The sequence below is a fragment of the Myotis myotis genome, unplaced genomic scaffold (genome assembly GCF_014108235.1).
Source record: "Myotis myotis isolate mMyoMyo1 unplaced genomic scaffold, mMyoMyo1.p scaffold_m19_p_1, whole genome shotgun sequence".
In the NCBI taxonomy this organism is placed as follows: Eukaryota; Metazoa; Chordata; class Mammalia; order Chiroptera; family Vespertilionidae; genus Myotis; species Myotis myotis.
Genome location: NW_023416313.1, coordinates 60,763,030 through 60,788,972, shown reverse-complemented (window position 1 = coordinate 60,788,972; position 25,943 = coordinate 60,763,030). Strand labels below are relative to the sequence as shown.

General features: G+C 35.8%; 1 protein-coding gene across 1 annotated transcript in view; it reads right to left on the bottom strand.

Annotated features, from left to right (window-relative positions):
* Positions 1-921: 921 nt before the first annotated feature.
* Positions 922-25,943, bottom strand: part of MMRN1 (multimerin 1) — a 44,877-nt gene continuing 19,855 nt past the window's right edge. Inside the window, exons 4-8 of the mRNA XM_036339687.1 lie at positions 23,088-23,192; positions 21,674-21,847; positions 14,213-16,192; positions 2,948-3,094; positions 922-1,760 (exon numbers count right to left, since the gene is read on the bottom strand). Coding sequence (XP_036195580.1) covers positions 1,339-1,760; positions 2,948-3,094; positions 14,213-16,192; positions 21,674-21,847; positions 23,088-23,192 — 2,828 coding nt within the window. The 3' untranslated portion in view covers positions 922-1,338. The remainder of the gene's footprint in view (positions 1,761-2,947; positions 3,095-14,212; positions 16,193-21,673; positions 21,848-23,087; positions 23,193-25,943) is intronic.

Genomic DNA, 25,943 nt, shown 5'->3' with positions numbered 1-25,943 from the left:
GAGTGAATATGCAAATTAACCCAACAAAGATGGTGGGTTAATTTGCACACACAGGCGCCAAGCAGCTGGGGATGGGATGCTTGCGTTGTCGCCATGGTGACGATGGAGGCATTCCACACCACCCCAGCCACTCTGGGCCTCTGGGCAGCATGGGAACGCGGAAAGGCGGCTCCGGGCTGGAGTGAAAGCAGTGCCGACAGTCAGGGGAAGGAAGGCCCATTCTTGCATGAATCTTCCTGCATCGGGTCTCTAGTATTGTTATAATAAAACATTGAAGACAATCTCAATGACCTTTGATAAGGGATTAGTAAGTAAATTGGGTACACCCGTAGGAGGCAATACAAGGAAAGGATAAATGTGTATACTGGAGAAGATATAGCCTCATTCTAAATTCTGCCTCAGCCTGTAGGAGTTGTGGAAATTGGTCTGTTTAATCATCTCTCTCTGCCTCAGTTTCTTCACCTATAAAAATAGTGACAATAATACCCACCTCTGTGAGAGTCTTTGTGAGACCAAGGAGATTTCACAGGTAAGTTTCTTAGAAGAGAATCAGGGCCTAGTGAGCACCCCATAAATCATAGCATTACTCCCGAGTATTTTGTACTCTGTGTAAAGACCCAGGCAGGTCTGAATGTGCTGCTGCAGAAGGACACTCAGGGAAAGGTTTTATTTCCCCCTGTAGGCATCCTATAGTGGAGACAAGCAAAAGATCCACTTACATATCCTTAGGCTTGGGTGTAAATGTTCCAATATTTGTCAATTATTACTTTATCCTCTAACTATAGAAAGAGAACATAGTTAAGCATATTTCAAGGGTCGAACTCAACTTTCTTAATTTTGGTTACAAATGAAAATTTTAATATATAAAATTGATCAACTCAACAGTACATAGTAAATATCAAAATGAAAAAGAAACACTTCTCAATCTTAGAGTACTTTATTTGAATATATATATGCAGAGAATAACACAGTTAATGTTTTTGGTTTTTTGTTTTTTTTGGAAAGACTACTGTGACAGATAATATTGAGTGATTACCATCTTATATTACTTTACATTGAAGTGACTTCACATGAGAAAAAAATAGTTATGCTAATACATGCACTTTGTTTTCTGTTAGAATAAATCTCTTTAGGAGCAAGAACCTCTTCATATTCAGGCGATCTAAAAATATTCAAATAATTTTGTGAAATAAACAAACTCAGCCTTACTACAGATTAAAAAGAAACTGATTTCCATGTTGTATGGAAAAACTAAAAACAGAGCAGATGTGTATGCGAAGGTAAATAGAAACACTGGCTGCTTCTCAGTAGGGGTGAGAGCCTGCCTTTCATGTTAATTTATGTACGGTATAACAAGTAACCACTAAATGTAGTAGCTGGAGGGAATTTGGCTGGAATTGTTCCTTTTACAAGTCGTAGCCACACTTCCTGCCCATAATTTAATTCCAACAAGGCATCCCCAGTCAAAACCCTATCACAATGTATTTCACTGTTAATATTTTCAGATTCAAATGTAAGCTTATCTATTCCATCAACCACCAAAAATCCAGAGAGATGAGCACTAAATGACTCAATGGTATACTTAAAAACATATACTCCAAGATACGGAATTCTGAATTTTCCAGTTCTTGAAATATATGAAGATCCATAATTGACATCCAGATTATTAAATAGAATAGGACCTGGTGTAGTCATTCCATATGTATGAGATGCAAAAAATGCCACCATCGGTGCGTATCTGTAAGAACCTTTGGAAAAATCTGTAAAAGGAAATAAATGGAAAGAGTTAATTTTTATGTTTTTACCTTGTTTTGCCTTTCCTCATCTCTGTATCATTCGTCTCCGTTACAAAAAGGATTAGCAGAAGTAAAAGGTCATTCATCGTATTTAACAAGGGCAGGTGTGTCTGGATCCTGCCTCTTCTCCTGGCTGAGTTGCCAGAAAGCAAAGTCTCTGAGCCTCAGTTTCCCCATTTAGATCAGGACAGAACTAGAACGATAATAACATTCTACCTCCCTCATAAAAATGCCTCAAAGATTAATTTGCATATTGCTTTGATCTCTCCAGGGATAAAGGAATTCAAAGCACTCGATGATTATTACGGTATGCCAGAATGTTTTAAAGCCCCTTGAAGGCACTGAAGCTGACGTGATGCAGAAACAACGTTCCCAGCACCTTGTCAAACAGTTTCTAGGGGCTAAACGAAAACCAAATGAAGTCATATGCACTATAGAGAAGTAGACAAAAGGAATTTTCTATGTAATTAATGCCAAATGTACTAACAAAGGCTGAGATTTAAAAATAGACTAAAAAATGTACTCTTCACTATGCAGCATATTCAAAGCCTGCTTTGAAATGGTTTTTTTTGTTTGTTTGTGTGGGTTTTTTTTGCTCTCATTTAAGAGAATGCATTTTAAAGAAATCAGAAATGGTACACTCTTGAAGTAAATTTATAGCAACCAATAATTACAAGGTAAATGGACAGAAAGGCATCTTATTCTACGCAATACATTCGAGCAAGTGCTACTAGTCCTTACCTAGTCAACAGCCACTATTAGCTTGACCTTCATGGAAGATATGCTGTAGTGATAAGCACTTACGAAAGTTTCATTTAAATGGCCATATCTGATACGAGTCGAAGGTGTACTGTTTGACAACTTGTTTAAGGGATAGAGATTTTCTTTTAGGGTGCATAAGGGGGGAAAAGCTGTCTCTATTACACCAATATTGAAAATTTCGACAAGTGTACATCAATATGAATTTGTCTGACAAAAAAGACATTTCTACTTGTAAATCATGTGCATTATTCAGTAATTTTCCGAAGTAAAAGGAATTAATCCTCAAATGAGGCCAGATTAAGCAGACTAAAGTGTTCCTTCACAAATATTTCTAAAACTGTTTTTGCATGAGACAGTGAATAAACCCACGGGTGCGTGCACTTTCTTACCTGGAGCTAAAGCGTTTTCTTCCACCAGCTTGACCGTGCAGTTGTGGCCAGTGAAAGGGTGCCGGCAAGCACAGATGAAGCTAGTCCTCCCATTTATACACGTGCCCCCGTTCTGGCATGGGGACCTACTACACACTTCTTCTATTACTGAAAAAGAGTCAACATAAAAGAGGGTAAATGTAACCTACTTTCTGTTGGTGTCAAGTCATAGTTTGCAGCAGAATTAGAAAAAATATTGATGACCAAGAAATAAAAAAAAAAAAAAAAAAAAGGGTTTCCAGGTCCAGCCGCCATCAGTATAGTCACGGGACTTCATGTAAATCCCTTAACTCTCTGAGCTCTCTTTCCTGCTTCTTGGAAGTGGGAATAATTCTGTGATCCAATGAATTTATTTGTGTGGAAATATGAATATTTGGTCAGCTATAGAACAGTATAGAATATCTGGTCACAGAATCATGAGTGTTTGGAATTGGTACATGATAAAGGTAATATTTCAAATCATTAGAGAAGCAAAATGTCTATTCAATACATTGTGTGCAGATATTTGGATATCCATAAAAACATAAATTCCACATGTACAAAAATACTACATGTTAAAAATAAAACCTCATATAATGGCATTACTGTTAAATAAAAGAAATATCTATGTAGAGATGTAAAATTTTGGAAAACTCTTTCAAAGCCAAACAAAACAAGAACCAGAAGCTATATGCTGGTAGAAAAATCTTTAAGTTTAACCACAAAAAGTATTAAAACTCATTTGCAATAAAAGCCACCATTATCAAAATTCAAAGATAAGTGACAATTTAAGAGAAAACAAAATAACAGACACAACAATCTAATAACTAATATCCATATCATATGAAAAGTTCTGACCAATAAAAAACAAAAAAAATGTAACCCCTTAAAAAAAAGGTAAAAAATGGACAAATGATATGAACAAATCACTGAACAAGAACATGAAAGCTCACGAAAAAATTTGAAAGCTATTCAACCTTACTATTAATGAAGGAATGATACCACCACCACCATTTTTTATAACTGTTGGCAATATTTAAAAAGATAGAAAACATTCCATCACGGTGAAGTGAGAGAAATTGAGCATTTTTTACACAATGCTGGCTAGAGCTTAAATTGTTAGAACCTTTGAACAGGACAATAGGGGCCATATTAGAATTTAAAAGGTTAATTTGCTTTGAATCAGAAATTTCTTCTGGTAAATATATACTCTAGACACACTTCCTAAGTATGCAAAGATAATTGTTCAAGAATGATCTTTATGGCATCATTTGCATTAGTGAACGATTGTAACACACCTAAATGACCACGGATGTGGGACTTGTTAAATGAATTACAGTATCTTTTCACTAAGAAATATTAGACAGCAGTTAAAGAATGAGGCAGATTCCTCAACACGTTTGATTTACTGAAGACAATCAGTTGACTCATTAGATAGAGTTTCACTTATTTAGAAAGCCTCAAATTCTAAATATGGTTATAAACATAATACATAATTATGTAAATACAGAGAAGAAGTTGGAAGAACACGTCTATTACCGGCCACAGTTATCACTATGGCGCCACCTTGTGGCAATAGTGTAAACGCTTTACAATCTCATTTCAACAATTTTTAAATTTAGGGTTATTTGCCTTATTTAACATTTTTCTCAAGAAGTGCGATCTATAAATACTTTATACAGATTCTGATTCATATTTAAATAATTCAATTAGACATAAATGTGACCCATATGATTAGAAGTTTTGGCAAAGAAAATATATATTATTTATGCAATTAGAAATTGATTTAAATTATTTTGGTATGTTATCTGAAATACCCATAAACTATTTTCCCAATAAAGATACATATAAAAATGTTACATGTGTAATTTATTTTAACAAATGTTTTAAGCCAGCCTACATTTCTGCAGCCATGTGAATAGGTTATAAAACCCTTCCATTTGCTGTTGGTTATCATTCTAAAACCAAGCCCGTCATTTGCTGGCTTTGAAAATCTCTAATGACTCTCCATTACCCATAGAAATGTGAATTCTTTATGTCAAAGCACTGGCTTTGTCTGTTTTCACATTCTCTAAATCTAGCACAGTGATCAACTCACAGGATGGCATATTCAATTAATGTATTTCAGTGGGAATAAATCAACTGTGAGGTGTAGTTGAGGGAATATTGAATTATTTATGTAACCTGATTAGCTCTGTAATTCTTATTTTCCCAGATGGGAAGATGCCACTGACACTTGTAGACTTGACCCTGCCCATTAATCAGGGATCAATTTCAGAAACCAAGAAATCTGCATTGCTATTCATTCTACTGGGATTCTCCAGGACCGCGGCCATTGCCTTTTCTTTAATGTTCAGGATGCACATTTGATTTTTCTTGCCCTTGTGTTCCATTGCTCCTAAAAACAGGATTTTGCCTTGTTCTTCCTTCCTTGAGTCATTTCAGAGGGTGCCATTTTGCCATTTATTTCAATTCCTGTTAGGGTCATTCATTGGAGTAAAAATCCATTTGATCCAATGGGGCCTGCACTTTCTCCTACTGCTGTAGTAGCTCAAACTTGCTGAGACCACACCTGGTTTGCCTTCTAGGATATCTGTCATTGTGCTATAGATTATCCGTCTGGGGTACCTCACCCACTGGTCTGTACCCTTCTACTGCTTGTGTTTTAAGTTGCTTTTCTTGCCTTCCTTGATGTTTTAGGTACCTCTGGTCTCTGAGTCCAATATAATCCACATGACAATGCATAAAAGTATTCCCACGATTCCCAGAACAGAACATACTGTGAATTGAGCCTAAATCAGAGCAAGCTATGGTAACAATTATCATAAAGAAATGACCTTACACATCTGTTAATGTTCCATAAGAATTAAATGTTCATTGTCTATTTTTGTACCTGAATCACATTGTGTCATAGCAGGACTTCTATGTTCTGATGTCACAGACAGTCTTTGAAATTCTGTATTTATTTAATTCATTTTAACAAGAATTCACAATTATTATTGATAATTAAACGTATCTTATTACATTTGACTTATCATCTCTAGTCTTTGTTTTAATTCTATATGCAATGTTTTAACCACCCCTCCCAGCGTTGTTATATTTCCCAAAGTTATGTTTTATGTGTTCATCCAAGTCATCGATACAAATACTTTATGAATCAGTGTCAAGTACACAGCTTTGTAACACACAACTAAAGATTGGTTGGCACTGATTTGTCAATTGAAACTATTTGTACTTTGTTATACAAGCTACAAATCTACTTTTGTGAATCACCTGACTTGCATTTTTCTACTTGATTTCTAAGATACTTAAAAATGGTTAGGTACCTTTATAAATTTCTGTGCATATCTGTGCTCAACAGGCAATGTGTCCTTGAATTAACAAAAATAAGACTTAAACGCAGCATCATTTTCTTTTTGACATCTTCCCTCTCCCAGTCAAAAGGCTTAATGATATATAATTCTCTTGTCGTCTGACCTCGGAAATTTGCTTATTAAATGTGCCACGCTATGGTATAATTGCTCTCATGTCCTTCTTACTTCCAACTCGAGTGCAAGCATTTGTGAGGTCAGGGCCCAGGTCTTTTATTTCTTAAACTTTGTGTCCCTAGTGAGTAGCATAGTACCTGACATATTGAAGTGTTAAATGTCTTCCTAAAGTTGAATAAACAAAGTAACGGAAGATTAACTAGATGATCACATCAGCCTTATCCAATACTTTATCCCTTCTTCACAGTTTCTCAAAAATTACAGGGTTTTTTAAAATCACCAATCAATATTTGTTGTGCAATTTCAATCGTTATTTGTGGAATCTTGGTTTAGAATGCGTTTTCATAGCCATTTCAACTGCCTAGTTTAAGCAAAAGGCAACAATTTATTTAGCTACCTATAAATTTCATGATGTTTCTTCAAACATTGAAACACTACAAGTGTTGATGATTCATATTATAATTTTACAAGTATTCTAAAATTACACATATTTTATATATTATGCATTTTATAAAATAATAAAAATTATTAGATTATCTGGAGGAAAATGACTGAAACAGAGTTCTTCCTATATACCTATGATGTCTGTAAAACTATAAACCAAAGGCAAAACAATGATAAAGGATTTCTCAGTCGCCAGGTTTGTGTGAACTTTACGATGAGACATGGGTTAGTATCTTTGACACTGCCTGTGTTTTCATAGCTTACAGGAGGCATGATGGCACCGGCATGTTTTTCTAGAGACCTGACTCATTTCAAACGCACTTTCCACAACTTCTCCACCGCAGGCTTCAACCCTCTTCAACCCTTTCCAGCCCATTTATTTTCCTTAGTGCAGATCAGTGCAACTTGTAGAACAGTTCTGCCAACTCAACATTCTACTATCTTGTGCAAGTAGTATAACTAATCTTTCAAAATTTATTCCCCTGCTCTGAACATGACTAAAATTACATTGCCATTGTCTTGGAATGTTTCATACGCCTCAATCTGTTCTGGCTTTTGCTTTCTGAACCCTGATATGTGCTCAAATTACTACACTTTTCTATTAATCCTACTTCCATATTTCCTAAATGTTCATGTTAAATTTGAAATGATTGGAGAGCTCCCTACATTTTCAAATCACTCTTCCTTTGCTAACATTTGCCATTCTTATGATAATTACTTGCTTAATGTTTGAGCTCCATTGAGAAGAGAGACTGTTGAATTGACCACTCTATCCACTCAGTCTTTCTTAGCACTCTGCCGGGAGCTGGTCCATCCTTGCTGTTTCAAAGGACCTGGCATATATGGCATACTGTTCTTAATATGTTTGCTCACCTTCTTGGCACTATGTGTTTTAACCAAGGTCTCTGAGAAAGGTTGTTTCCCCAGGTAGGGATTTTCCCCTGAAGTTAGGGAGGGAATAAACCTCTTAACTAGTGCCAGGTGGGTAATTAATCACTTTAACTACGAACAATCATGCTTAAGCTACATAATCTTTACTCCCTGGAATGAAGATAAGAAACGCCCTAACCTTTGTAATAGAGATTGTTAGGATTGAATCAACTGGTATAAATACAGATGTAGTAAGACAGCAAGACACAGAACTTAGAATACGGAACCAAGAGAGACGGAACCTAGGCAAAGAACCTACACAGAACGTTCTCTACAGACAGAAGAACTTCGCTGGAGAGAACATGGCAAAAGATCCTGGACTGAACCTGACTACAGAAATTGGCAAGAGAACCTGACTAGAACCTGATGACTGTGACTAGAACCTGATGACTGAACCTGGCTGGAGAACCTAGCGAGGGAACATGGACACAGAACCTGGCTGGAGATCCTAAGCAGAACCTCTCTGGAGATCCAGACCAGAACTTGGCTGGAGATCCTGGCTAGGCTGCTGATCAACTGAACGCTGTCTCCGCGTCATTCCTTCTTCGCCGACTCCCTCCTCACCTATGGGGAACCCCTGGACCTGCTGGGGCTGGACCCCAGCAGCACTCATTCAGAATTCACTCAATAGGTTTCTGATAAATAAAATGAAGGGGCACATTGTATGGATATCTTCTACTCCATTCTTATTTTTATTTATATTATACACAATATGTCATATATAACATTTTTATATATCATTTTACTTTTATTTATTATTTATGTTAATTAACATTTAATTTATATTTTATTGCTTAGTTCTGCTTTAGCATCAATATCGTAATTTTAAAAAAATATTTTTATTGATTTCAGAGAGGAAGGGAGATGGTGAGGGAGAGATAGATACATGAATGATGAGAGTGAATAATTGATTGGCTGCCTCATGTACGCGCCCCCCCCCCCCCCCCCCCGACCAGGGATCAAGCACATAACCTGGGCATATGTCCTTGACTGGAATTGAACCCATGACCCTTCAGTCCACAGGCCGACACTCTATCCACTGAGCCAAAGCAGCTAGGGCAAGATCATAATTTTTATTCCTTCATTTAAACAATAACTTTGCAGAAGGCAGATAACTGATCCCTACTTACAGCAGAGCAGACTTTCCAACAGATTAGTGAGGGAGGCTATCACTACTTATTACAAATACATATGTTGCCAGGCAGGGCTTGCACTTAGGTTTCCTGGTTCCAAAATCAGTGCTCTTTAGTCATCCCAACTGCCTTTATGCAGAGCCACAGAAATTAGAAATGGTTTCAAAGTCATATAAAACAGTTAAATATTCACTAGGCTCTTATTTTTCTCTCTTAAACTGCTTATATTCACAGCAATTATAATTTTAAAAGTTACATTTGGTATATGACCAAATCTTTTATAGAATGTAATCTATAGAGAAGGGATTATTATGAATAAAAGAGGTTTATTAAGGAGTGCCAAATGCATTTGATATATCTTGGGGGAAATGGTTAAAAGAAAAAGTCAGTGGTCTCCCAGCAGGAGCCTCATATCCCCAGCAATGACGCTGCTGATGTTATATTACAGCAGGATTCAGCTCCTCTTGGAAGGCAAGCAGCCAAACTCTCTCTGCAGGGACAGGTCTGCCAATTGCTATACAAACAAATCTTCAAAGATGAAGTAAAACCCTCTTGATGTCTATTGGAATATTGTTTAGAAAAAAAAATCAAATATTTAGTGAATCAACCAGAACAGCTTATCTTCATTGGCCTAGAAAGCTCATAATTAGCATATCTGAATGTAGGAATGGCTCAAATGGAAGTGATGGGGATGAATACTCTAAATTTTGCCCTTCTGTGAATAATTGGTGGTGACTTCCAATGACAACTGCCTACTGGCCAAACCATAGAAAAGTCAAACTGAGAAGTAGCACCTTTACTTCTGCCTGATCAGTGCAGAAACAAGGGGCCGTATTTGGATTCTCAAGAGAAGAAATTCCCTGGTAATATCAACTCTCGCTGTATGGAATATTCAGATGTGGTCCTCCTCTTGAATAGATATGATGCGTCAAACAGAAGCAAAAGGAAGAAAAAGGCAGGTGAATATACTCCACAATCTCCTTGAGTACAGAGGTTGAGGGCTGAGCCCTGAGTCCAACAGAACGGGAGTCAGGCTCAGTCACTTACTAGCTGCATGGCCTTAGATCACTTTAACTCACCCATCGGAAGGTTAGTTTACTCATCTTCAAATAAGAATAATGAGAGTTACCTCATAGGTATTATTACATGAAGTAATGTGTAGAGTATAATTTACACAGTGCCTAGGATATACTAAGTACTAAATAGTATCCAATATTATGTTATTGTACTATTACTTGGCTTCAAAATAAATCAGGTATTAAAATTAAGATTAAACATGTTTTATCTTTTAAAAACATGTTTATATTATTTTTCTTGCTACAAACTGCACATATTCTGCAAATGATAGTGGCTATAATCTGAACAATATTATCGTGAAATGTGTAAGAGGATAATTATCCTGTGGTGTTAGTTATGTAGGGGAGCAATGTGGCTGCATGGTATTTGTAATATAATAGCAAAGGTCAAAGAAAATACAGCCAAACTTATCCGGAGTATCAGTATGTTCTACCCTAGTATGAAATAGGGTATCAAAGGAAGTAGCTGGTTTTGCAATTTGTTTATTCTTGTAGGAGAACACTGAGTTCACTGGTTTAATCACTGTGAACAGACTTTACCTGCTCAGCTGCCCAATGAATGCCACCAGTGTTATGGCCCATAGAAACAGGGCTGGCTCAATGAGCATGAATATCTATGTACCCACTTAAAATTATGTTGCTGGGCCTACATAAAGTGAATATCTACCCCACACATTAAAGTAGGTCAATATATCTTTATTGCCCTAACATTGTTTTTGGTTATCTTTACTGAAATAAAAATAAAGAACTGTTAATCAGTTATTAATTATAAGCCAGAATCAGGAAGTAATTTTATCAGGGCATCATTGCAAAAAAGAATCAGAGCTAGGCTAATTATTAGCCCATTAGACCCTAAAATTATAAGCATCTAAGATGCATTCTTTACACTATCAAAGTCTACAGGTTCTTATGCCCTATTAAACTTTTTAACTCCATTAATTTTGAATTAATATTCAAAATTTTATATGTACTGCATAGATCCAGGTATTTTTTAGTTTAAGGAAAACAAATGACACAGTTTGCTTGGTATATGATTACATATCCTGTGGAGCTTAAATGAAACTCATTTGCAGTAATCACAGGAAGACCAAGGATTTAAATAGTATACAAAGAACAAGTCATTACTTTTCCTAAAAGCATTATTATAGAACATCTGAATACTGAAGTACTACCTTTCTCTGAGAAGCATACATGTCAAAATTATTTGTTCTATTATTTCACTGCACAAGGTTAGTTCTCCTGGGTCAGATTAATTTAAAGAGAATATAAATAAATACAATAATTTAAATAGTTAAGAGACAATTCAACTTTGTATATTTTGTGATTTTAAATATTATTATAAAAGCTTTCAGAGATTAAATGAGTCATCTTATGTTAGGATAAAGATCACCCTTTGAAATTAAAAGGCAATAAAATTAACCCAAATGAGTATATAATTTAACAACAGATATACACGGTGGGGGCAAAAGTAGGTTTATAGTTGTTCATATGGAAAATAATAATAAACAGTAATACAAGAATGAATTCTGTATTTCACATACTCAAAACTATAAACTTACTTTTGCCCCACCCAGTGTATGATGGAAACTGCTATTTTCTTTAGTAGGAATCAGTAGCTATTCTTTTCGCTGTGGAAAGATTATTTAATATTACTCATATGCCAAACATATTCATAAAACACTTTTTTTCATCAGCGGGACTTGTAGTTTATATACATTGCACTGAATTTCTCTTTCTCCCCAAAATTATGCCTCTTCTTCAGTGCGTACAAACATCTGTTAATGGTCCTGCTACCCTCTCATTTCCCAAGTTCAAACCTTAAAATATTCTTGGTCTCTCCTTCCCCAAGTGCCCAGCATTCAAGCTGTGAACAGCTCACATGTTTTTACAATGATGCAGTCTGCAGTATATTTCTACCAATAACCTCGGTAAAATATCTACTGAACTCTCATCACTTAAAAGGAAGCAGCACAGTTTCTTCAGAGAGATGAACTGACTTAAGGATCTACAGAAACTTACTAAAACAACTAGGACCAGAATCATAATTGGTTGAGCCTCAGAACATTAATGTTTCTGCTGTCCCTCTTCCGTTTCTGTTGATTTTACTTTCACAACATTCCTCACCACTGTTCAACTACCTCTCCCTTTGATCTGTCTCTTACTGCTCTTGCCAGTAATGTGCTAGCTGGTATTTCTAACTTCCTGTTTTGCAGTCAGGCTACGCACTACTGCTGCCAGCTTCATGCTTCTCCAACCATTCTTACTGCACCCAAGCCTCTGCGCCACATTGTCAAAGACCACTTTGTTCAAAATCATGTCTAAATGCCTTAGTGCTATGATCTGAGTGTCCCCCCAAAATTAATATGTTGAAATCTTAAACCTCAAAGTTGATATTGGGAGCTGGGGTCTTTGGAAGATGCTCATGTATCCATGCCTATGTTAGGTCATTAGGGTGAAGCCCTCATGAATGGGATTAAATTTTTGTTTTTGTTTTAATAGCCCTTTTTACTATTTACTGTTGTTGCTTATTTCTATTTATTTATTTATTTATTTATTTATTTATTTATTTATTTATTTTTATTATGGCCACTATTATATATGTCCCCATATCCCCCTCTTTGTAAACCTCTACCCCAGCAGTTCTCAACCTGTGGGTTGCGACCCCTTTGGGGGTCTAACGTCCCTTTCACAGGGGTCGCCTAAGACCATCAGAAAACACATATATAATTACATATTGTTTTTGTGATTAATCACTATGCTTTAATTTTGTTCAATTTGTAACAATGAAAATACATCCTGCATATCAGATATTTACATTAGGATTCATAACAGTAGCAAAATTACAGTTATGAAGTAGCAACAAAAATAATGTTATGGTTGGGGGTCACCACAACATGAGGAACTGTATTAAAGGGTCATGGCATTAGGAAGGTTGAGAACCACTGCTATACCCAGTCCCTGCCCCTCATTCCCTCTGGCCATCACCACACTGTTGTCTCTGTCTATGGGTTTTGCACACATGTTCTTTGATTAATCCCTTCTTCTTCATCCAGTCTTCCCACCCTCATCCCCGCTGGCAGCTGTCAGTCTGCTTCACATATCCATGCCTCTGTTTCTATTTTGTTCATCAGTTTATGTTTTTCATTAGATTCCACATATAAGTGAGATTATATGGTATTTGTCTTTCTCTGACTGGCTTATTTCACTTAGTGTAATAATCTACAGGTCCAACCATGCTGTTGCAAAAGGGAAGATTTCCTCCTTTTTTACCACTGTGTAGTATTCCATTGTATACATGTACCACAGCTTTTTTACCCCACTCCTCTGCTGATGGGCACTTGGGCTGTTTCCAGATTTTGGCTATTGTAAATAATGCTGCTATGAACACAGGGGTGCATATATTCTTTTGAATTGGTGTTTTTGGATTAGAGTTCTTATAAAAGAGACCCCACAGACATCTCTCACTGTTTTTACCATGTGAGAACACAGTGAGACGTCACCAGCTATGAACCAAAAACAAGGCCCTCTCTAGAATGCAACCAGGCTGGTATTTTGGTCTTGGACTTCATAGGCTCCAAAACTGTGAGAAATAAATATATTTTGTTTATAAACCACCCTGTCTATGGTATTTTCTCATGGCAGGCTGAAGAAACTAAAGATACTTAGTGGGGCATTCATGGCCTTCTGTGATCTACAAAAATGGAATTCCTACTTATTCATTCATTCATTCATTCATTCAGTCAATCAACAGAGTTCCTATTGCATAACAGACATTTTGCCAGGTAATGCCAAGATGAATGACATATTCTTGTTTTACTCATCAAGGAGCTCATGGTCTAATAGCTTTCTTTAGATACATATCCAAAGAAAAATGTTCTACAGGACTCTTGTCAGAAACAAGTTATGAAACATGTAGACTATATATATATATTATAAACACTTATTTTGTAATGATGCCTAATTTACATAGGACAAGATCAGATTCAAATACTACCTCAATAGTCTTAGAATTACATACCAGTAACTATTTACCCAAGTTCCAGCAAGTGTCTTTTTTTCTTATTATTATTTTGCAACTGGCTTTTATATCTTACGGTGTGGCTAAACTGTACAAATCTACTAAGTAGCATTTGAATAGAAAGAGAGATTGAAAGTGATTTTTCAATGATAGCTTACCAGGAGATAGAACGTTGTCTGTGTTTCTTTGCGTTCGGCCGATCAGGACAGTGCTAACATTCACTGCTGGTTTCTTGTTTTTTTTCAGCAATGGTTTTACTTGCTTCTGAGACTTGAAAACATTTGCAAGACTACTAGACAATGATTGGTTTATATACCAAGTTAAATTTGATAGAGCAATTTGAGTTTTTATTTCAATTATTGACTCTACAAATTCTGTAAGACCTTTCTGAAGAAGTTGAATATCTGGTAGGGAATCATTTATCCAGTGAGGTATGGCAGCATTGAGTTTTGATATACGTGTAGAAGCATTATGGCACATTGTTAAAGCTTCATAGAGAGTTTTGTTAAGTAAAGAGAAGTTAATTGAAAGATGAATGGATTTTGTTTCCAGTGCCTTAAATCTTAAATTTAATACCTGCAGTTGAAGAGCCTGGTCTCTCTCATTTGTGACCACATTGCCTTTTTTTAGTGAAACATAATAAGGCATGAGCATCTTGGTTACTTTAGACTCAATGTCTTGCAACCGAGTTTCAAAATTTATGGAAATCTTTGTGGCTGAGAGCATTTTTTCCTCCAAATGATTCATATTTTCCTGGTATTTTATCAGTTGGGAAGTGGTTTCATTGACCATTTGATAAATATTTTGGAAGTTGAACTGACTTAATTTTTCATCATTAGGAATATCTGCAAGGGCCTTGGCAACTTGCAAAACAAAGTTATATCTCTGATTGTCATTGACCAAAATCTGAATAGAATCATTCAAACGTTGGAATTGAGGAATGAATGCCAAAATAGTTTCCATATTTTGGCTACATTTATCATGGAACTTGGGATTGCACTTTATTGTACTCACAGTCTCTTTTAACATGTAGTTATCTTGAATGAAATCAATGGCATTATTTATAATAGTCATTGTCTTATTTAGGCCATCTTCCATTTCTAAGGCATGTTCATTGATACGTCTGTTTAAGGTATCACTACGACTCTGTACTTCATTTCTAAGTAAGTTGTGTCTTTTGGTAAGTTCTTTGATTAGGATATTTAGGCTATTGACAGCACTAATCAGATTTTCCACTTTCTTCCTTGTAGCTTTTGCTTCTTTTGGTTGTTCAAATGTCATTGTCTCTCCAAGTGATGCTCCCTGCTCAAGCAAGGGTTGAAGGATCTGCATATCATAAGTCAAATCATTTAGCTGTTCATTCATTTTATCCATTTTATGGTCCATGGGAAAGATTACCTCAGCCAATGTTTGGTTTAAAACTTGTACATTCTCTTCTGTGTCCTTAATTTGAAATTTAAAATCATTTCTGCATTTGGATAACACTTCTTCCCATTCACTCTTGAAAAATTCTTTCTCCGTTTCCAAAGTGATGGTGAGATTGTTAATCTTGCTGTCTTGAGTGTGCAAATCATTGAACATTTGCAGCATCATCAAACCTTGCTTCTTTATATTCTCATGTAGAGTGGACAGGTACTCAGTGACATTATTGCTAACTGATTCTGCAGCTGGAACATTGTTCTCGTGTGATACTTGTTCCTTTGACAGAAGATGTTCATGTACTTCCTTCATTTTAGAAAGAGTCTTATTGAGGGATTCATAATACAGAATGTTCCTTGAGTGTTCCCGCTCTAGAGCACCTTCTAAATGAGTCTGCTTTGCTTCTAGTTCTTTAATAGGCTTCTCATATGTAAAAATCATTTCTTGCCTCATATTCACAATGTGATTTTTCAGATCTAGGATATCAGTCAAAGTGGGTCTATTTTCCTGCATTAAAACAGACTTTTGCTGGACTTCTATTGAAACCACAGATTCATTAACTTGTTGAATTATGTGTTTGGTGTCTTCAAGGTCCTTTGAGAGTTTTGATACAGTCTTGAAGAGCTGTGCTATAGTCTCTTCCATGTCATTTTGGAAAAATTTAAATTGTTCTTTAACTATATCCTTTACCAGATCATTAATGCTTTTGGATTTTAGACCTAGAGGAAAAAAACAATAAACAATAATAAATGTTACATGATTTTAACTATGTAAACTTTAGATATCTCTAAAAAAGATAAAAAGTTTGAGGCCAAACACTAATAACATGTAGTAATAAAAATACTTCTTGACGACACTTATGTAATTTTAAAAAATCTATACTTTATAGATGGTGATCACTCTCTTAATTCATAAGTTTGAAGGGAGAAATCAATTGTGGTGTAGAACACACCAGAACCATAAATCTAAGTTTCTCTGGACAAAAGGTATGAGGGAACTACTACTGTTTTCAGTTAACAGACTCTTTTATGCAATGATGCTAGGTCTAGTTTTAATCTTGTATGAAAATAAATGACTTGGAGAGCATTATGCTAAGTGAAATAAACCAGTCAATGAAAGAAAAATACCACATGATCTCACTCATTTATGCATAATAAAGACCATTATAAACTGATAAACTGATGAACAAAAATAGATACAGAGGCAGAGCAGCATCAAACAGACTGTCAAACTATAGCGGGAAGGCTGGGGAGGGTTGGGGGGCGGGAGTGGGGGATAAGAGATCAACCGAAAGACTTGTATGCATGCATATAAGCATAACCAATGGACATAAGACACTGGGGGTGGGTAGGGGAGGCCGGGGGAATGTCAAGGTGGGGGGCGGGGGAGACATATGTAATACTCTTTGTAATACTTTAAGCAATAAAACAAAATAAAAAAAAAAAGAAAATAAATGACTTAGGGCTTTCTGTCTTAGTAAATAATACCTAATCTTAGGTCATGATTGTTACTAGGTTTCTAGTAATTTAATTTCAGAGTCTGTCTTTTTAGCTTATAAAAACTAATAAATTGACTACAGAGAAATAATTTTATGAGATTTTTAAATGAGGGACAATATGAAATAATAGATACAACATACAACAATAGTTTATAATAACAATAAAATAATAATGAGAGGTTTGTGGCTCACTAAGTCAAATGAAAATAGGGATTCAAGATATACCTTAATTATTATACTATGACACTAATTCTCAACAAAAAGAGAAGAGGCCCTTTCCCATTAATGAAGCACATAATATATCCTGTATTAGAAAGCATGGACTGATCATAAGACAAGAATTATAAACAGTTCTAAAAATAGCATTTAAAAAAAGGAAGGAAAGAAAGACAAAGGGCCCTGCACACTATTCAGAACTATTTAGAATATAAAGTGAACATTTTAAATTTTAAAAATTCAAAACAAAGCAAAATGAAACAAAAACCTTGTTATAAAAACAAAAAAATGAGAAAAAATAAAACACATTCTTAAGGCATATTTATAATACACATGAAGCACATAAAATGGAAGGTGTGTCCATTCCAAAATATAAGCAATGACTACAATGTAAAATACAGGTAACACAATACAAAGTATTTTGAACAATGGTATATTAAGAAATGAGTAATAGCTGCTTTGAAGCCTATACAAAAAAGATGATTATAGGGGCTAAAATCTAGAGTCTCTACATGTATATATTTTGCTAGCAAGTTTCTAAAATTATTTAAGGTGCATGAAAGACTTACAGAAAAAGTATTATGAAAGAGCAATTATACTAAATAGAATGATGGATTACTTGAGCATCTTGATATTATTTAATCTGGTTCTAAGACAAAGCTGTAAATGTTGTTTACATGGATAAACATTTTCCTGAAAATCCTAGACCCTAAAGATCAATGAGCAATATTGACCTTTAGGTTCTAGATTTCCAAAACATATACAAAAATCATTGTATGTTTATAAACCTACTGAACATTGAAATAAATTTAAAAGGCAAAAAAATTATGTGAAAAGCAATTTGTATGTAACAGAAAAAAACACATATGAAGTATGGAATAATAATCTTACACATAGCAGCAAAGTACTAAGGAAAGGCTAAATTAATTAGAAAAGGTTACATAGCCACAATTAAGATAAATTATACTGAAATAGCCCTAGCTTTTGTATTTAATAACATAAATAATTACAACAGAAAAGTTTTAAAGTATTCTTATTCACCAAATTTTACACATTTAACCAGTCACCTATTTATAAACAAATCTTCATTGTTTCTACTAGTATATGCTACACAGAAAAAACATTTGAAAAATTAAATTTCTGATATAGTAAGGTGCTTCTCAATAGAAGTCATTTTCACTGAACTTTCTATAGAATCACTTAGTTATTTCCTGTGTGTTAAAATTATCTTTAGCCCTGGCTGGGTGGCTCAGTTGGTTGGAGCTTTGTCCCATGCATCATAAGGTGGTGGGTTCAATTCCCAGTCAGGTCACATACCTACATTCTGGGTTGGATCACTGGTCAAGGCGTGTATGGGAGGCAACCGATCAATGATTCTCTCTCACATCAATGTTTCTCTTTTTCTGCCTTCCTCTCTCTCTAAAATCAATAAAACATTTTAAAAATTGTCTTTAATTCTCATAACAACAACTTGGTGAAATACAATAAAATACTTAAGGTTAGAAATCAGACTTTCCTGAAAATTATAATCTTATAGTTTTGGCTTTAAAATGTTTTTTCAAGAAATGTTTTTTTCAAGATTGCACAAGTAAAACTTAAGTGTGCTTGAATTAATTAATGAATAGTGGTCAATAACAACAGGTGTATAATTTTAGGAAGTGAAAAACAACATGATCTGAAAGTCCAAATAAGAATAATAGTAGGTAAGAACATTGTAAATAGATAAAGTTTAGTATAGAATCTTGATCAAAGTAATTTTTAAAAAAGTAAACTATGGAAATGAAAATTAGAAGGTCCTTTAGCTGTTATTTATTGAAAAAAATCATTGGATGAAGGGTAAAATTACAGCAGTGACAGAAAAGAAATCAGATTATTAGTTCAAAAACTTGTTTTAGGACCAGAAGCTTTTCAGGTAATCCTATATAATAAGGCCCTAATATGCGACTTGACCAATTGGCAGAACAACTGGTTGCTATGATGCACACTGACCACCAGGGGGCAGACACTCAATGCAGAAGCTGGGCTCATGGCTGGTGAGCACAGTGGTGGTGGTGGGAGCCTCCCCTGCCTCCTCGGCGGTGCTAAGGATGTCCGACTGTCCCACTACCAGCTTATGCCCACTCCCCAGCAGTCGTACATCCCCGAGGGGTCCCGGACTGCAAGAGGGAGCAGGCCAGGCTGAGGGGACCCCCCCCACACCTCAGTGCATGAATGTCATGCATCCGGCCTCTAGCATTCCTATAATTTCTTACCAAAGAAACATCTGTACAAAAATCTGATTTTGCAAAAATACATAAAGTATAACATGCTTTATGTTAACATCTGAGTAGGCACAACATTTTAACCCTATTTGATTCTGCTTCATATGATTCATGTGCTTCTACTTTCTAAAAAAGATGATATTGCATTTGGTGACTTGACAGATATAGTTGATATTAGACACCTTGACATGTCCCTTCCATTGTTGTGAATGTACTAGTATGCCCTATTTGTAACGTTCAAATACCTCTTAAGGAGTTGGGGCATTTGATTTTGAACATTTTCTCTGGCTGTTAGCAGGGAAGCAATGTTTCTCACCTAAGAACTGGAGTAAACAAGAGAAGGGATTGTGGTTTTGCTAGGCAAGCACAGTACCTGAGAGAGTGAGTTTAGTTTTTGTTGCCTGTAGCAACATTCATTAACTATAAACCCTTTGATTCTCATAATGATTGTGTTCAGTTCACAATTAATGCCTCCCAATGAGGAGGGAATTGTGTTGTTGTTATGAGTGTATGTTTCCTGTGTCACTGCCAGAATTTTTGTTAGTAGGTTTACAAGAAGCAGGTGACAGGCTTAATTCTCTCATGTTATGATAACCAAATTTTGCTAAACAAATTTCATTATGGTGGTTATAGTCAATTATATACTGTTTTTATTTACTTCTTGTTCCTGCTATTACTTCAGGAAAAATGTGTTCCTCTCTCATGCTTGTCATCAATAAGTTTTTGTAATAGGAGACATGCCAGAAATGTAGAGCAGCATCTTCCTTTCAGTGACTTACTAGCACCAATTATTTACATGATTAAAACAATCATGGTTGCTCCTTTACTGGTAGATGATATGGAAAGAGAAACTTCCACTTTCTAAAAATTATCTTTTACCTGTAAACCACAGGTGAAAATTAGAAAACACACACAATAATGTGCAAGTGATATTGTTCATATTTTTTATATGAACAAAATGAAAGGAACCAATGATCCTGAAACTTAGGAGCAAACAATAAACCCAGTGAATTGAGATGTTCCTAGTAACCAAAATACTTTCTAGAATATCCACGCCCTACCTGAAAACCCTTTGGCTAAGTAACTCCTCCTGACCATCGTTTTATTAGTTGAGGTGGTTTCTCTTCATAAAAGCCTTCCCAGATCTCTTTCTACTGGATTTCTTGAAACTATCAATCAGACCCATTGTACCACGTACTTAACACTACCATAGCAATTACCTGCTACTGATAAATGTCTGTGGAAGGCAGAATAATCCTTCCCTGTCCAAGATGTCCACACCCTAATTCTCTGAACCTGCGAATAGGTTATCTTACATGGCTAAGGGCCTTACCAGGTGTGATTAAGGTTAAGAACCTTCAGATGAGATCAGCCTGTGTTATCCAGGTGAGCCCAATGCAATCATACGGGTCCTTAAAAGAGGAAGAGAAAGGCAGAAGAGTGGGTCTGAGAGATGTCAGGAGGATTCAACAGTTGTGAGATTTCAAAGATGGAAAAAAGACATGAGGCAAGAAATGCAGTGAACTCTAGAAGCTGGGAACAAGCCTCAGTTTATAGCCGCCAAGACAATGAAACCTCAGTTTTACAACTGCAAGAAAATGAATTCTGACAACTTGAATTCGCAGGAAATAGATTATCCTGTAGAAACTCCAGGGAGGAACACAGTCTGTTGTTTTAAAGGCACAAAATTCAGACAAAGCTGATTCACATTTATAAAAAATTATTCCTCTGACCTGAGATGTTTTAGGATATATTTTATTTATTATATTCCAGAAGCTAGATAATTTCTGGGATAATAATGGACTTCAGATTTATCCTCAATACCTTCAGCAATATTATTGAGACAACCATGTATCTAGCTACCTTGTTAATCATTCCTTAACCTCATCTTTATCCTGAACTAAAAATCAGAATGAAAATAAATATGACTCATAGTTAAATTTCTTTTAACTATAAAGAAATACCAGTTAGGCTATAACTAAGCACATAATGTCAATAAATCAGATGAAACATTCAGTCAAAGATTTGACTACATGGTGAAAAATATTTAGATATTCCAAATTATTTCATAAATTAAGTTATTTAAAAACAGCTTATTAAAATATATATTAGACTGATATGCCACCCAATCTAAAGCAAAATACCAAAGTGATATGAGAAAAGATAAATGAGTTATTTGCCTTTTGTCTTAACTGAATGAATAATTTATTTTGTTTTACTTTTACCTTTTAGAAAAGATTGAAATTCCCTCCCTTTATCTTCATTGATTTTCTCTTCTAGGGAGGAGAATGTGCTCCTTACATCACTCACAGCCAGAGAAATGTTGTCAATCCTCTTCTGCAGAAGGGTCAGTTTTACTGCCTGCTGGTTCAGCTGGTCAGCCATTTTTTGTGTCACTGCTGTATGGAGAAGAAGAGAATATTGGAAACATTGAAAAACACATATTTAAAACCTTTTAAATTTTATGATAGGGTTGAAGATAATTCAAACAAATCATGTTTGCACTGTATATTTAAAGGTATAGGCTACATGCATTTAGCAAATGGCAAACTGAATTTTACACTATTTAGGGGTAGAAATTTGTCTAAGTATTATATCAGCTTAGATTTCTAAAATCTTTTAACTATGCCCAGAATTTTTAGTCTTTTTTTTTTTTTTAACAACAAAGAGTTTTTGCTAAAGTCTCAATAGATGAAGAAATTCAGGGTCAGAAAAACCAAATAACATGCTTAAGGTTAGAGAGCTAATGCCTCATCTTCTACTTTCAAATCCAATGCTCCAGCATTAAGTACATGTAGCTGTATACATATAAGTATGTAGATGCATTTATATTCTGAGAAGTATCTCTACTGAGGCATTTTTTAATGAGAGATAGATTTTAGCTTAAATCACTTTATTAGCAGTACTACTGTTCATGCCTTTCAAAGGCACTTCAATAATTCAAGGAGGATTTTATGATATTTTATGAAGATACTGAATTTCAATGCCTTAAAAATTTAGAGTACAATTTCTAAGATATATTCACCTGCATTCTTAAAGAGATCACCTTAATTTGACTGCCCGATTTTGTATGACTACGCCAAATACAGTGAAGAGATGTTTTTATCAGTAATCAACCTATGTTTCTAACAGATAAAGTTGAGCCTAAAAGAAACGGTAAAGTGTTCATGATTAGGAAGATGAGAAAATGTGTAATAGGACCACTTTGGATGAACAAGAGGTTCTTGTTAGCTCTTAGTCACAATACTCTTCCCTCGTCAGTGATCAACACCCCTTCTTGATCTGTATCACCAATGGAAGGAAGCCTTCTTAGCTCCCTCAAAAGGAATCAAGCCATTCCTCCCATGTCAAGATTCTTCCATGACTGCAGTCTTTGGAGGACAAAAGTTTGATTTTATTTTGGAAACATGTGGCGGCATTTTTATTCTCCCCCTGTGTTTGCACACAGAGTAATTCAGGCAGGGAACCGCCATCTCAGCCAAAGATTCGCCCCAACATACAGCACCAATAGAAAAGGGTTCAGAGGTGTGTTAATGTGTCATCATCAGACATTTGGCCAAGTGATGTCCCGTTTGGAAGTTGTCCTAAATAGCGTTGACAATAACTGGGTTAGGGATGATAGCTATTACAATCTGTGACCTGGATCTTGCTGCTGCAGGTGCCGCTGCTGCTCGGCTGTTTCTCCGCCAATAGCTGCGTGACTCTCAGCCTGGTTGGTGTGTATCAACTGCTGCTGTTCCTGGGCTAGACAGAAGCAAAAAGACAGGAGAGAGAGTTAAACATGGGGGCTGCCTCATTTTCTTTTTCCAGCCCTGAGCAATAATGTGGCTGACGTTCGTTTCCCTGTCTACTGAAGCATGCCTGGACCATTGCAGCGTAAGCTGCTCCGCCCCCATCCATAGGGCAGCGTGCGACCCCGCTGATCTGGGAAGTGCGGGGCCCTAATTGTGATCTGAAAAAACATTCAGATCTCCTTTTAGACGAACATGGTTGGTAGTCTGGAGAAGCTGTGAACAGGCAGGCTTAAACTGCCTGCATAATTGAGGAGACTTTAAAATCAGCTGTGCTAAAAGCCATAGCAGTTTTATAATTTTCTGCCACAAGATTACATGTTTAACAATGCGATTTCCAACTGGTGTCTACTTGGAAATAAGGGAGAGCTACGATTCCTTACTGGAAGAATATCTGTTTAAGTAGTAGGCCACTTAAGAACTGCAAATAAAAGTAAACTATTACAGAACTCGCCTCAAGGGGGCCAACCTGCAAAATCAGTAAAATTTCAGAAAATTGAAAGTCTTATGACATAAATCTCTCTGTTAAAAAATCACTTATATTTCCCATAAATCAAATAATATTTTGAATGACAATATAAATTTTTCATTGGGGAAAACAATTTAAAGGAAGACATTAAAATATTGACTATATTAAGTAATGCCTGTCTGTAATTTTCAGACTTCTAATGAACTATTTTATTCATTGAAGTCTGTATATCAGACATGAGAAAACAAGTGTTTGGTGTCTGTACTTCTTCCCATGTGAAATTATGTACCAATGAAACTTCACCTCTGGCTCATGGTAATTATGCTCTCTAGGCCTACGTGGCTGAGACAATAATACTAAAGCATCTTCACTCCATAGAAAGTATATTTGGCTTTAATTTTAGTTAGTCTCTTATGTTAGACCCAATTTTGCATTGTTTTTCTTCAGAGCATTGAGCTAAATTAATGAATTTCCATTCATGCCCAAGGTTTATGTTTTTCTTTTGTCCACCCCCTCATCCTGCTGTGTTATAGAAAGTCCTATATGATCATTGATATATTTGGTTGAAGAAGACAATCTCCAGCTTGGGAAAAAGTGGACTTATTTGGGGGCTGCGGTATGTGGCGGAAAGTATTAATTTTCACCCAGCCGGAGTGGCTCAGTTGGTTGAGTGTCATCCTGTGCATTGAAAGGTTGCTGGTTCAATTCCTGGTCAGGGCACATACCTGGGTTGTGGGTTCTATCCCCAGTCGGGGCATGTACAGAAGGCAACTGATTGATGCTTCTCTCTCACATAGATCTCTCTCTCTCTCTCTCTCTCTCTCTCTCTCTCTCTCTCTCTCTCTCTCTTTCTCTCAAGCATGTCTTGTAGAATACATGATGAATGGAATTCCTATTGTAACAACATCTGAGAAATATTTCCAGAGCTAACAGTTTCTGGTCCATGTTGTGCACTAGAGTCTTTACGAATCATTCAGTGTTTTAGCAGAATCAGCAAGTTGCTTGATGCTTACTTTACTTTACTTGTTAGTACATAATATTTTTTCATAAATATTATTCAAGAATATATAATAAATTATTAATATTTGTTAGTCTGCAACATCTTTTTTTAAAATATATTTTATTGATTTTTTTTTTACAGAGAGGAAGGGAGGGGGATAGAGAGTTAGAAACATCGACGAAAGAGAAACATCTATCAGCTGCCTCCTACACACCTCCTACTGGGGATGTGCCTGCAACCAAGGTACATGCCCTTGACCGAAATCAAACCTGGGACCTTTCAGTCCGAAGGCCAACGCTTTATCCATTGAGCAAAACCAGTTAGGGCTGGAACATCTTTTAATATACAAATTAACAACTGAATTGGTTGTTAAATGTTTGAATATGGCCCCTGACCCCTCCCACCCTATCCTCATAATCAAGGGGCAGATTGGTTTAGGTATTAATGTCCCTTACTGAAGTGGAGTGACCTCAACAAAATCACAGGAATTTTACATAGGGTTTATTTCTAGAGGCTCAAAACTCTGCTAAAGCTTTATTACAAATAGTAAGGCATTGTTTTATGTTGCATTATATTCTAATGAAATCAGATCTCTTTATCTCACTCTTTGTATTGCATGTTGTCCTCTGATTGTGGAGATTACAACACTTGCATATCATGTAGTTTCCTTCTGCATTTGAGAAGGACTGGCAAAGCAGGAAATCACACACACACACACACACACACACACAAGATCATGTGGGCATTTTAGGTCTCCTAGAGTCATGTTTGAGTGAGGGCACTTTATCCTCATAGTTCTCTCTATGCCACGCAGTCCAGGCAAGATCCTGAATATGCAAGAAGTGAAAACAAACCTGGGTATAAGGTCAAGTGTCAAGAATAGAAAGGAGATGAATGAAGAGGTAAAATCTAATTTTCTATTGACCTTAGGGTCAAAAGAATTTCAAATAAATTTACTTCATGTGATCTGGAAAAACGCTATTGCATTGCAAACAAGAGAATAGAATGTGACATACTGGAGTGAATCAGCAGATTAGAAATAAAAGTTAAATAAAAGCAGATTAGAAAAAAATAAATCAATGACAAGTAATTTCCTTTAGAAAGAAAGTGAAAGGGATAAAGAATAATACATAGAAGTATCAAGTGAAAGTCTTTAGTTTTCTTGAACACTGATCTTTGGTGATTCACTCCTCATTATGTGGAAACATAATATATATGAAATGAGAACATTTTCC